The sequence below is a fragment of the Anopheles coluzzii genome, chromosome 2 (genome assembly GCF_943734685.1).
Source record: "Anopheles coluzzii chromosome 2, AcolN3, whole genome shotgun sequence".
Classification (NCBI taxonomy): domain Eukaryota; kingdom Metazoa; phylum Arthropoda; class Insecta; order Diptera; family Culicidae; genus Anopheles; species Anopheles coluzzii.
In genome coordinates this window covers 43,397,128-43,411,806 of record NC_064670.1, presented here as the reverse complement: position 1 = coordinate 43,411,806, position 14,679 = coordinate 43,397,128, and the positions used below count along the sequence as shown (strand labels likewise).

At 46.0% G+C, this 14,679-nt stretch overlaps 1 protein-coding gene across 2 annotated transcripts in view; it reads left to right on the top strand.

The window, feature by feature from the left end:
- LOC120947801 (uncharacterized) overlaps window positions 1-14,679 on the top strand; it is a 125,083-nt gene that overhangs the window by 85,042 nt on the left and 25,362 nt on the right. For both annotated transcript variants that reach the window (XM_040363531.2, XM_040363530.2), the window contains exon 12: window positions 2,045-2,207. In XM_040363531.2, the coding sequence (XP_040219465.2) occupies window positions 2,045-2,207 (163 nt within the window). The remainder of the gene's footprint in view (window positions 1-2,044; window positions 2,208-14,679) is intronic.

The following is a 14,679-nucleotide window of genomic DNA, read 5'->3' as shown; positions in this document are numbered from 1 at the left end:
ATATGATAAAAGCACATGCCTTACGTATCATAAGAGATATAAAAAGGAATTCTTTGGAAAAAAAGACTTGCTCTTAGTAAGATTACGACCAACCGTAGTAGGAGATTATTATGATAATGATGATGGTGGGATGCAATCGCAGCCATCAGTGCCTGACGCACTACCGAGCCGAATGATCAAACAGAACACTCATTTACTGCAAAGCGTCATCAAGACTGTCAAGATCAAGGCTGAAAACGAAAGAAGAGGTGAATTTGTATCTTAAATGCAAATTCATCAAAATTAGACTTGTAATTGAAACTCTGGATAGAAGTACAAATTGCCAGCAATCGCATTCGAACAAGTTACTAAACCCCAGTCTGTTTCATCAGGCATGCAAACAAACATCCCCGGGGGTAATACATCTTTCAGCAAGCTGCAATTTGTTCACATCGGCAATCGAACACTACGAACAAATATGGCAGATCGCATTAGTAACGATCGAAAGGAGCTCTGCCTAAAAAAACACTAGTCCCCACAGTGACAAATCGAAAGTTTTTGGAAGCTCGTTCAATGGATTAATAGTATTAGTGCCCCTAATCCCTAACACTCAACTAAAACGTGCTACAATCCTTGAAACTACCGGTATAACCCATACCCTCATGCTGTTTTTCAGTTCTTTGAGCCCTTTTATCAATAAGCCGTAGCTATAGCTCTCCCTTTAGTCTCTCTGTCTTGCCCTTTTCCTCCCTCTGTTTGCAATGCTGAACTTTATTTTCCCTCAAACCACACAGAGTTAGATGTGCTGGGGGGCCTTGTGACTATTTGCAAAAGCAGGCAGTAGAAATATCAATAACAAGTCTGACCGAGTTTACACGGGCACGCAATGGGGTGCGGTTGTGGACTTCCTCGATTGAGAGTAATTTGAATTTCTAATTAATTACAACAAGGCATCGATACTGGCATTACTCTACTCCCGATGCGTTATCTTCCACCAGGGTCCCGTTAAGGGGGTAGTTCACTTCGAGTGATACCGTATGGTAGGCTACCATCACGCCCCGACACGGACGAATGGTACTATTTACCCAACCCCGGCACAGCACGGCACAGATGCCACCTAGTAGCCTTAACCGACCGAACGCAAACTTCTGCCATTCTCCCCATTCCGTACAATCGGCCCTGCTTTTGCATCAAGATTCTCGCTCGGATTACAACTTTATCTCTTAATGGGTTTCGTGCACTGTGTGACATCTCGGTGAACCCGAAAGTGGCAACAATGCCCGTCGGGTAAGGGTGTTGCTAAGTAAGAGCAGCCCAACGGTGAGAGCCCAACTGCTGATGGGGCTGGTAAGGCATAGCAATCAGTAGGTGGAATGAGGACCTCTCCTGTCCGGCATGCCTCAACGATAGAAAGGGAACTGTTGTGGATCACACAGCCAAGAGTGAACGATCCATTTCATCGGTGCTATGCCTAGCATCATAAATACCCGCATGGAGAGTGCCATGTCGGAGTGGCTCTAGAAAGTAAACTCTGCTTTTTGTTGAATGAAATTTTATCCCAAAGCGGATTGACGATTCCGGATGCACACTTTAGTGCGGCAGCAGAGCTCGGCGAGGGATACTAAAAATGGCAAAACTGATTTACAGAAAGAGAACGATACAGAGATATGGGATTGATATGATGTAGGATGCCTAGTGAAATACAGAGCAATCTAGGCACGTGTTTTGAATGCTTCCACTAACTGTGTCCATTCTGGTGCTAATTGACTCGGTTTGGGTGTGAAGAGACCGTAAGGATTTATTACTTTTTTTTGTTCAATAATTCATTGAAAGTGTATTTGTATCGTGTTTTAAAACCATTCATCCAAGTCGGAACATATCAAGTATATCAGAATTGCTAAAATATAAAACTTATTAAGATAAAAACTTAAATGTTTAATCCAAATTGATTGGATGACGCACATTGTGCAGTCGAAACCATCTCATCATACGATTTGAACATCAAGTATACGCGCCCCAGCCATGTTTCTGACAGTTTTCTATTTCCCACTTCTTCTACTTCCAGCGAAAAGGCCGACCTAAAGTCACGCTCGGACAGCACGAGCGTACCGCCGCTCGACTCGATCTACACGACGCCCACCGGCTTCCACCATCACCATCACCATCCGCACCATGCCGCGCACCATCCGCACCAGAACGGAACGCCCGGCTCGCCGGAAGCAATGAAGGTACGCATGGCTGCGATGATATTGCAGCCACCGACAAGAGTTTAGCAGACGCCAAACAGTGAGACCGACTGCGGCACGGTGAAGGAATCCCTCACGGACGATGCCTCGACCGGGGGCACTAGCAGCCCGCTGCAGGACGGCGCTGGCTGCGAAGGGGCCGAACCGTTGGCCGCGGGCCAGCCCGAACCGGCCGCCTTCGCAGCCAGCCGCACCGGTACCACGGTCGAGGAGGACGGTCGTTGCGTCTGGGAGGGTTCGTCGCCCGGTCGGCGGTCGCCGTCGTCCGCTGGTCTCGCCGGCCGGTCGCACGACCGCGTCCAAGGTCAGTGTGCGCCGCGGCCCGCCGGCACTAGGTTAGTGATAGACGGGCCTGCTGATGGTGCCGGTGCCGGTGCATCGGACGGCAGGCCCGACCAGACGAGGGCGCGTCTGCCGGCCAAAGCGAGTGATTATGGTTTGGAGCGGTTCAACCGGTTGCTAGATCGGTTGGACAGGGGTAACTTTTTAATCAAAACTAGCTTTAAGAAATCGTACTCACTGATCCTAATGTCGGCCCGCGGTTCGATTGCGGCCGGTGAACGCGGTGGCGGCGCTGCGTGCGGGGTTGAGAGTAGCGGCAACGATAGTACCGCCAGCACAAACACCGGCACCGTAGATAGCAAGACGGACGGGTCGGGAGCAGCTGGCGCGGGTTGTAACAGCAGTAGCATTAGTAACAGCAGCACCAGCAGCACGGGAGCAGGCCCACCGAGCGGCCCGGGGGCACCCTTCAAACGGCTTCACCACCAGCAGCAGCAGTCCGGCAAAGGGGCGGCGATGGGCGGATCGCTGCGCGGATGGTACCCGCGGGCGAGGGGTATTTTAATTAAAGCAAATTCCAGCACGGGCATCTACGAGCTCGCCGGAACGGGCCGGGCCGGGTCGGCAACGGTGGACCGGGCGGATAATGCAACAGCCCACCGATCACCCACCGAGCAGCAGCAGAAGCGTGCATCCGGACAGGGGCAACCGGTTCCGGTTCCGGATCCAACGGAAACGGCACCCACGAATGCTGCCACCCCGCCACCCAGCGGGCATAATTACAATAGCAACAGTTTAACGCCCGATGGTGAGCCGGCCACGCCTGCCGGCGAGGAAGCGAACGAGCCGCACGAAAGTGACGAGTTATGCCGGTCGGAAGTGTACGATAACGATTCCGGTTCCGGTTCCGGCGGGCGGGTGGGCGAGCAACTGCTGACCAATCGGTCCCCCGCCCAGCACGCCAGCCCGCGAAAACAGCCGGCACTGGTCGAGCCGGGCCGCAACAATTACGAAAACATCCGCCCGTCGGCCCACCGACAGCGTTTGGCCAGCCTGGACAGTGCCTGCCGTACGCTCGGTTCGGGCAGCCGGAAACCGACCGGTCGGAAGCGATCGAACGCAGCCTCAACGGGCAGCGAGTGGGATGAAGACGGCTGGGCACCGGGCGAAGAGGAAGTGGCCAGTGGCCTCACGGACGAACAGCACCAGCTAAGCACGAGCTTTCCACACGCGGCCAGCGACCACTACTGGCAGTCGGGCGAGTGTGCCGTGCCGACGCGCTTCTTCCAACGGCAAGACTACGCCCAGCCAGCAGCGTCCGATACCGGTGCGCTTGATTTCCCACCGGACCGATCGAACACAGCCTCCCTGGAAGGAGACCCGACCGGCGAAAGAGCCAGCAAACGAACGCTGGGCAAAAAGCGTTGGCTCGGCGGCAGTAAAGGTAGTAAAAGCAAGCCACTCGCCAGCTTGCCAGACCACGGGACGGGTAATAAAGATTCCGCCGAATTGCCGTTCCAGCTGACGACGCTGTTCACGGGCAGCAGTCACACCATCGGGACCCCGCGTCGCAAGCGTCCCGAGCGGGGGCCACAGCTGAAAAATATAAATCTTCATTTCCCCAACAAAACCAGCCACCAACACCACCAGCAGCAGCATCAGCGTGGGTATGGCGTCGAGCAGCCACAACACGAGCTTAGAAGCAGCAGGGCGCCAGGCACGGCCAACAACCCACCGGGTGCGCTTTTTCATCAGCCTACGGGCTACCGGCAGCTAGCGCTACCAGCACAGCCAGTGGCCCCATCCCACCACCGCCCCGGAGCATCGGCCCGGGGCGAACGTAAGTACTTGAACAAAGCGAAATCTCATTTCCTCAAGCTCGGCCAAAAATGGCGCCTCCTCTCGGCGAGTGGCGGCAAGCCGCGGGATACTACCACCTCCACCCACCGACCCGGTGCGCAGCAGCTCGTCAGCTCCTACAATCTGGATGATTTAATTAAGGCCACCCACCGGTACGGGCAGGAAAACGAAGCGGCCAACCTCAGCCAAAAGATCGTCTACAAGAGCTACAAATCCGAGCTGGACCTCACGAAGAATCTCGCCTACCTGGACAGCTTCCTGAACGAGCACTTCGACCGGGACGGGGACCGGCCGCGACCGGCGCCGGGACGCTACACACGCCACAAGCGCGCAAAGTCCTGCTCGAAAACGCTCGATCCGTCGCTGCGAGTGGCCGCACAGGCTGCGGGTCGACTGGGCGCGAATAGTGACGCGCTGGCACTGGCGACCGGCGATGAAGACCCCGAAGCGACGGACAGTACGCTGGAGGCGGCGGCTGGGACGGTGCCGCGTGGCCGCACCACCTCCAATCTGATACAGCTCGAGGACGTGTGGGACGGGGCAGGGGCAAGGGGCCACGGGCACTGGGTTGCGACCAACACCAGCTCTAGCTCGAGTGAGTACCTGCGCAATAATCTTTCCTCCACACGTACCTCGACCAAACCGAACGTGAAGGCGAACAAGATGAGAGACTTTTTCCGCCTCGATGGCGCCACTGGCAGTGCAGAGGATGCTCGCTACGGAGGGAGCATGAATGGTGAGCAGGAAGAGCAACCGTACGATGGGGAGGAAACGCAGCAGCCAGAAAACGACGACGATGACGACGAAGACGATGAAGATGATGATGATGACGATGATGCTCGAATGCTACTGTTCGATTCGCTTGCGTCGTTCTCGGGCGGGCCTGGGACGGGTGTCGCGCCGGTTGGGTCCGTTTCCGCGCGAACGCTCGAAGGAGCGATGGTGGAGCATTACGGCAAGAACAATGCGACCTCTAGCTCGCTGAGCAGTAGCGATTACGCTTCCGTCTACAGTGCAACCTCGAGTGGAGGCAACGGCGCACCCGCTGCTGTTGCCACGTCCAGGAAAGCTTCGCTGCACGGCACTCAGTTCAAGCTGCTTGCCACGCCCGAAGAGACGGCATCCGGCGGCGAGGGAGCAGCACGGATAGACTATGCATCCCAGAGCCAGCAGCACCAAAGCTCACCCAAACAGCACCGCCCAGCCGCCCAGACCCTTCACCAGCCAAGGATGCACCGGATGCAAAGCAACAATACGACCAATCCGTTCGTGACGCTAAGTGCCGGTGAAGGGCCCGCGGGATCTTCGAGCCATCGAATCTATAACAATTTCCTCGACGGCAGCCCGCGCCACCAGGCCGCCCTTGGCTCCGGGCCCGGTTCGCCGGCAGCTCAGCGCGTCGAAAAGAACCACCGGCTGCGCAAACCGCATCCCGGCTCGGCCACCGTCGGGCCCGTCTCCCCGCGGGCCACGGATCGGTACGATTATCGCGTGCAGCCGAAACCATCGAACAGTCGGTCGCACTTCCGCCAGATGGTACCGACCGTGCTTGACACTGATTTGACGTACCAGGAGGATTATCTCGAGCACTATCAGAACGCGGCCAGGGCCCGCTCCTTGATGGGGGCGGACAGCGATACCGACCGCACGATGCGCCTGCTGCACCGCGGCCTCTACCCGGGCCACCGGAACGTACTGCCGGCGGGCGGAAGCGATGGAGAAGACTTACAAAACAATGCACTCGCTAACGAGCATTCCGATAACGACAGCGACGAGCAGGGCGAAGGGAAGCGCACCCTGACGAAGGTGGGCGGTGATGGGTGCTTCGTAGACGATGTTGTTACCACCGATGAGCTGCTGCTGCTGGTTAATGCTGCCATCGACATTCGGCGAAGCCACGCCGTCGAGCAGCCACTGTTGCTGGGCAGCAGCGGGCGAAAAAAGCACGCCCGTAAGGGCCTGCCGCTGCAGCGCACACAGCCCGATGCTCACCGGCGGGCAGCTAACGAACCATTATCCGACAGTGAGGGTGCGGCGGCCAATGAGCACAAGGCACTGCTTGCCTACCGCCCGCACGCACAGCTGCCGTACGAGCTGAGCAGCAATCAGCTGCTCGCCGGTGACCACCACTTTCGGTCGGTGACGGCGGCGGGAACCGTTCCCGCGGAACCAAGCACGCCAGGTACGGTCGGCGGTACCAGGCGATCGTTTGCAGGCTTAAACAATCCACCGACCGGACCGCCGGCAGCATCTTCAGCAAAGTCCCCTGGCCCGACCAACAGCTACCTGGGCTACGGGCCCCATCGCGTGATTGTGTCACAGTCGCGCAAGGAGCGTGGTGAGGTGGTGCTCGAATACGAATGTTAGCAGGAGGTGAGGAGCGTCCGCTATCTGCCACCCGCTGCCGGCCAGGCTCGTGCTCTTTAACGGCTGTAGCTCCCGGTTGTACGTAAATGTAAATGTTTCGTGATGACGACAATAACTAGCATTGTAAGCAACCATTCCGCTAACGGTGCGCTGATCGCAACCAGTCGCGCGTACCGTACCGAATTCCTCGCAAACAAACGAACTAAACTCTCTCAACTATCCACTTTTCTCTGTTGTTCTCTCCCAGCCGTCACAAAGACAAAAGCAAGTGCAAAGAAACTTCCCTCTGACGGAAGTGCTCGCGTTCTCCATTAGCCACAATGTCCTTCTTACTTTCGAGCAAATCGTGCGTTATCTCTGTCAGTAAGGGTAACTCATGGTCGTTCTCAAGTCACATCTATACGTGTAGATAGATTCATTACGAAGGAAAAATCAAGAAACTAAATTGTTACGATAAGAAAAGCTATAATAATCGTTATTGACGTCCCCGGTCGGAAATGTTGGATGGTAGCAAGTGCACATTGCTGCCGGGTGCAGGTATCTCCTATTAACGTTGTGAAACGATATGAGTCAATTGAATTGTTAAAATGACCAAAGGTAAAGATAGGATGTTTGATAGCGAAAGGGGTAAAAATCCAATCTAGGAGTGGAAAAGAATAAAAGAAATGTAACAGAAAAAAAAACATAAAGGAAAATGATGTTAAGAATACAGCTATTGATTGGTCAATGTAATGTTCAACATGTTGTTATTGATTATGTCCACAAAACCTCATACAAAACCATCTATTGCTTGTTAAGAAAATAACACAACAGTTACATTAACGTTTGTTTTTCTACATTTTGTAACATTTTTCTTGTTTCTTCATACTGTTGTGCGTTATAAGAGAAAATCGTTCAAATACTTTTTTTTTAAAGTGCGAACTATCCTTAACACATCATCCACTTCGATTACATGTACAATAACATCAACGTTTTGGCACAGCTCTGTTAAACTTATACAAAAATGTTAAGCAATGTAAAGAAAATGTAAAAAACAACAATTATAATGTATAAAAGCAACCAACTGTAGCAAACTACTGCGCAGAACAATGTTCTCACCTATTTCCCTACTTCCCCCTTCTAACGATGCTCCAATTGTCCAATCATAATCACTCGCAACGGCCACGGCAAACGAACGTGCTAACAGGTTAGATACGTAAACGTAAGCAATCGGCGTAAAATAATGCTACCGTTACTTAGGAGACAGCAAGCGGTGCTGGTTATCGATACCGGTAAAACATTTTGTTCTGTTATTCACGAAAGATTTCCAACCAACAAAATGACTCGTTGAAGCCAGTGCATCAATCTTCGTGTCGCATTTGCTTCACTACAACGAATGTAACATGACGAAACAACAGATTTCACACGTTTTCTAGTACGATAAGTAAATCCTTCAGCTAGTGATTGAATCAACATACCACTTACGGACAAACCTATACCTATACCTAAAGATTCTATACATGCAAAACACTGTCAACCATGCAACCCACCCAACTAACCATTACACGAACAGTCAAACGCCTAAATCATCCTCATTTCCTCAACACTTAGCCTATGATGGCACGAGTTTATTTTTTAGTTACAAAGTCAATTCATTTATTCCCTCTCACACAATCTCTTACTGTTGACACTCAAGACACATTACATACGTTCCGTTTAACTGTTCGCTTTTGGTTGTTTTGGTTGTTGATTTTTTATACTACAGTTTTATTTATCATCTATCATCATTTTATTTATTTTCTCATTGTATGTGCTAAGTTTAGTTTAGTAGGCACTTTTTTTCTTAAACTTGTTTTAATCTTAGCTCTAGAATAGTTAAGTTTTGTTTTAAATCTAATATCACTGATGTGTTTTGGTTTGGTAGATTAATATTTAGTTTAATAAGATTGCGTTTCTGCGTGTACGGTTTTAATTTAATTTATCATTAAAAGGCTGAACCGTTTGATGCGAGCAAGGTGGTGATTTTAATCGATCAACAAATACATTTATAAAAAAATTATGCAAACATTTATGATTTTCATTTTACCACACCAATCACACACAATCACACCAATTACTCATTCCAAATGCAACCAGCCACACCTATGTTTTAAATAGCTCAAGACACACTTTCAAAGCATTCGAAAATATAGCACACCCAGCAACTTCACATTCTATATTTACACTAACAGCAACACCACAAACATTCGAGCTAAAATTTCCTCTCCTCGCTCATCCTCAACATTGAAAAAGCTCTTCCAAAACCTCTTTTAAGTTCTTTTTAATCATTTTCAATAAGGTGTTCTTTGTTTTGCAACACTGCCTCATAATCAACATCATAATAGTTTGATTCTTCCAACAACCTGTACGCATTCTGGTACCAGTGAATGGATGATGGAGCAATCTTATATTCTACAGAAGAGTGACACTCTTTCCAGCTCTTTCTTTAACAAGAAAGACAACAACCCCGATTAAACACACTTTTTATCAAGCCGGAACCGTTAAACGGGAACGGACAAATACATTGCTAGAAATGAAAATCGATCCAAATTCCTGTTGACCCACACCCTTGCCAATCAGATTGCAATCAGAGCCAATAAAATGGCGGCCCACCGATAAAGAAAGCGAAGAAAAAGCTTAAAAATTATCTCATGACTCATGTTGAATGTGAATCGGGAAAACAAAGCGAGCAAAAACGGTCACAAAGCAACTTTCACAAAAGCATCCCAGAGAAGGAAAAAAAAGAGCGAACGAAAATTTCGATTACCAGAAAAGAGTGAAAATTACCGAGATTGTCTGTTGTGTGCTGCTTTTTGCTGTTTCAACGCTCCGATTCTGCAACACACCCGTTGCTCATTTCATTCCCCCTATAATCTCATTACTTTTTCCCTTATCCGCATTGTGACAACCGAAAGGAGACTACTGATCTGACACTCCCGTTATTTCATTCTAATCTCGTACGATTGGTTCGCTCGGCAGATCTCCTTTTAAGGCTTTGGTTCCTTATGAATGGAATTGTGCTTTCTCTTTCTATACAGTGGAACCTCGCATAAAGAGTTTAATATGTTCCAGTGACTACCTCGTTACACAAAAATCTCGTTTTACGGGAGGCTCTTTTCCATATATATATTTTTTTAAATGAAATAATTCGTTCCAGGACCGAAAATATGCTGGTTTTAAATGCATAAACGCATCTGAAAATATGAATCTCTAGTCTCGATAGTACTAGTAATTGGAAAATATATTTGGTTCACTATCCATTTTATTTATTTATATATTTATTTATTTTTTACTTTTCTCACTGTTTATTAATGATCGATTTTCACTATTTCTTTGTCATTATTATTGACTTATTTTCTTGAAAAACTGATCGATTGTTTAGTCTTTTGATCGATATGCGAGATTTTACTGTATAAAAGCGGTATTTGTAAAGCATTTAAAAATATCGTTATGCGAAAAAATCGATACAAGGGGTTCTCGTTATGAGGGGTTCCACTTTATATACCAGAGAATAGAAAGCGATTTCCGAATTCTTCTTTTCTTTGATCCCTGATTACCTTTTACCATATTAAGGTATATTTAGTGATCAAGTGTAAGAGAACGTGAAGTTTTACATGTGTAGCAAATGTTGCTATATTGCTCAGAATATTAAGCAAATTATGGGTTATTATTTACCATATAAATTAATATTACTTTTTAAGCTGTTCACTCTAAAATAGATGTATTAAAATTCGAAATATCTTACATTTATTCTGCCTCAAAACCAATTTCACATTGTATTAAAATTAAGATGTCTGCGAGGTATGAATGACAAAAAATAAGTTCTATTTATTATCATAAGCTGGTGTTCAGACTATGATAGTATTAGCAGTAAAGATGTACAATACCTTTCATTTGATATTTTGTGAAATAATAATGTTTCACTATTTCACGTTCACTTTAACTTTATCACAATAAAGACCTTTACCCATCACCTAGTTTATCTATAACGAATCCATGTCATGTTTTCTTTCTATTTATTTTTACCACTTCGTCGCTGTACCGGCAATCGATCAATGCATCCACCACATGGACAACACGACTCTGTCTTTCCTTTCTATCACAATCGTTTTATACCATCGTTTTTGTTGTAAATCGAAAACAAAACTTTTGTGCATTTTCGACTCTTAGCACCGATAAGCAGTCTCGGCACTTGCGCAATCATCCATCGACCCACATCCCGATCACACTCATTACAAACGCTCTCCATGGATCGTGTGTGTTTGTAGAGATGCGTCACTTTCTGATGCATTGTTGCCATCGACGACTGACGTCATAACCCATCGTCACATTCATCGAACCATCCTTTCGCCAACAATCAACACTGCTCACTACTCCCCATCACACGGTATCTATCTTGTTTCCCGGTTTCTGTTTGGTTCTACTGTTTGTTGGAATGGTGTTTCTTTGTGCTATGTTTGCGATTTCATCATCTGTCTGTGTTTGATTTCACGAATGTCTCCTTTTGTGTAGCGTTTTTTTACATTTAGTGTTTGTTTCAAATCACCTGTACACCTACCATAAGCACCATCGTCCAAAGAGTCAACTGTAAATTTGTGTTTTACAATTGTATTGCCTTTTAAAGAGAAACTTTCGATTTTTTTTTTACAAACTACGTTTTTTACATTAGAGATCAATTCCAAAATATTTCATTATTGATACGATATAAATGGATTTCACCTTGAAGCTCAACACGAGGGCTAAATAATTCATTTTCACGCTTTGCTGTGCCAACATGCAGATGGAAAGCATGAATACACCGCAGCTACTACATAATTGCTGCGCAATAACAACTACAAGGTGCTGTACCACCACGGAAATGCTCATGTTTTGTTAAAAATGCATCACGATCGCGAAGCACACGCCTAGCCTGAGAGGAAACATACTCACCGAATACATGAAGTATTTTATCCGCCAACCAGATTATGCAAATTTATTTCTGCACAAGCATGGCTCTAGCAAACTGTATTTGCTTTTACGGAAATGTACATTTCACTTCTGCTACCACTGTTTTGCGAAGGCTGTATGAATTGAAAAAACTTCTCCTTAAAAGTGAATCCTAGTTGTGCCGATCTATTGGTCAGCGCAACACTGACATCATGAGTAGCAGAATTTGGGGCTAGTGTATCACGTTAAGCAAATCTACCTGTAACTTACTAACAATTGTTTTCCATAAGATTATTCTTTCTTCGCCATTCTACACTTAATCTTTAACTTATTGAGTTTTTAACAGTTTGAGTCACAGAAAAAAAATGTAAAAACGACTTTAAAAACGTTTTGAAAATATGTGATATTTTATGTCAAGGGGTAACATTGCTATCCATATGAGGCAAGACGGCCACCTACATAAAATTAAAACATGGATTTATTACTATGCGTAGCAATAACGCCTTTTTTACGTGTCACTTATGTGTCCGTTTTTGCCGTGGATTGTATCGCAATATCATGGATACACGTCAGCATCTTATCAGCAACAACATTTAGGTTTTCGGCAGCTCCACTACTAAATATTTTAGTGGTACACTTACATCAATAGAGGGGAAGTTTTTGTTCCAATAGTTAATTTCTTATTGTAATTTGGTTCTCTATTGATAAATTTTTCAAATTTTTCCTTTAACAAACAAATAGAAAAAAAACGGATAACATTATGAAAAACTTTTTCGATTTCCGTGGTTTTGCGGTGTGCCACATATTTTCAATTTTGTTATCCTATATGGTTTGGCAGCTCACATTATTTGGTAACAATATTATGCTTAATATTTTAAGCACCGCGACATATAAATTCGTATGTCCACCGCTTTGCTCACCGCTCAGCTTTGTATGTGACGCTTAGTGAATCTCTTGAGAACGTATGAGGTAGGAAAGAAAGAACGAGAACAACATGTGCTACGCCGCTTATCGCAATGAAACAGTGAGAGATAACATTCGCACGAAAAATTGTCGCTCTTATCGCTCTGTTGCTCATGCGCTAAGTGCTCACTCGAAAAACTGTGACGTCAGGCCGGCAGTCAAAGTGTTAATTTTGCTGCACATCATAGAAAAAAATTATAAATTGTTTGGTTCATTTTCCCAAAAGGCTTTTTTTATTGATTGATTTTGGTTAATTGTTTGTCAATACAGCCAAACTGTTTCGATCGTTGGAGCGAGCGGATGACTGTGACGACCTAGTAAACTGCATACATTAAATTATTTTTGTTTTATTTTTTAAAATTGTTTTTATTTATTTTTAGTGACAACTCATTTGGTCATTGAACTAAAAATTAGCTTCAAAAAATGCTTGGTGGCACTCTAGCTCCTTTGGAGATCTCAAATTCCGTTACCTTCATAGAGCAGCATATTTAGATAGAGCTCGGTGTTTATGTGTGCACTAGCACCACAAGACACCACGCGTCTCCATCTGCACGAGAGATGCTAGGCGTCTCCATCTATATTTCCATCTCGACACAAGTTCCGACACATGTGACTGTGAATATAAATTTCAATTCGATTTTCTTTGAAGGATGTTTGGATTATTCAAAGAAATGAAAAGCTAAAAGGAAAAACATCATAATCGGTAACAGCTTCAACCGATTTCATTTTTTTATTGCTTCACATGACGTATGTTATCTATAAGCCGATGAAAACATGCAAGTACATCCATGGAACCATCTTTTCTTCAACTTAAACGTTCTCTGGAGTTTTGATTTTTTTTTATTTCTGTCCTTCTTTTTTCTTTTACTTCTTTATGATATATGAATGAACAAGAAGCCAGGCAAATGTGTACGAACATATTGCGATCGGTGGTGAGTCGAATGTGCTAATAAAAACTTTCACTCGTGGAAACATATGCATAATGTTTAAGGCACGCATCTGTCAGAGTATTGCTTACTTTTGCATCATGTTTGTTTTATGCAACACACCGCGTGAACAGTAAAAAAACTGCTTAGACTGTGACGCATCAGAAGCTTAGTAACAATAAAATCACACCAACTCGACCAATCACCCCATACACACACACTTTTCCTTGTCATCGTTGAATATTGCAACCCGATGCTCTCGTTAGAGACCCGTTAGAGAAGACAAACTCATCAACTCCATAGCTGACTACAGTGAAACGCCGTTGGTATGGGCTTTCGTGAGCTAAGACTCAAATTTATGACATCGAGTGTCAGCATAAATAAAGAGAGATTATAACGCGCGTACATTTCCACTTCGCTAATCCGTGCTTGTGCTTTGACTCGCTCCATGCTCCCACATGGATGTATTCTATCACATGACAACACTCCTGTCCTAACGTAACGCGAGAACGTCGCTCTGTATACGGGACGAGTAGTGATTTAAAGGCCCCGTTCGAACGTACGGTTAGATGAAAACGCTCTAGCACTGTCCATGTAGATTATCCTTTTTGAACCGATGCTTGCTTTTTGCGCAGCTAATATCAATGGAACACGACTCCTATAACCTAGCGCACTGCAGGAAATGAAGTTTTCAGTCGTGCCGTGTTTTACGTGACATGCAAAAGAAAAACGTTAGCGAACGACTGCGTTCAGATACCCCATATGTAATCTTTTTAATTTCCTTTGAGATTTTTCCCCATGAACTTGCCTTTTGGACGGGAACGTAGGTCTCAAAAGTTTATTAACTTGCACATGTTCGCCAATGTTCTAAAACAAATGTATAAGAAGTGCTCTTCAAAATTCACTATTTTTTATCTTCCCTCACCTTTGTGTTGGAACAATTATAGGTTTCTATAAGTTTATTATGAGGAGAGGTGATAATTGTACGATGAAATATGATGGTTAAAAGATATATCAAAAGTGAATACGATACAGGGTAGCTTTTTTAATAAAATCAAGTTGCTGAACTCAACAGCGTGCAGATGACTCTATGAAAACGATGTGTCGAAATG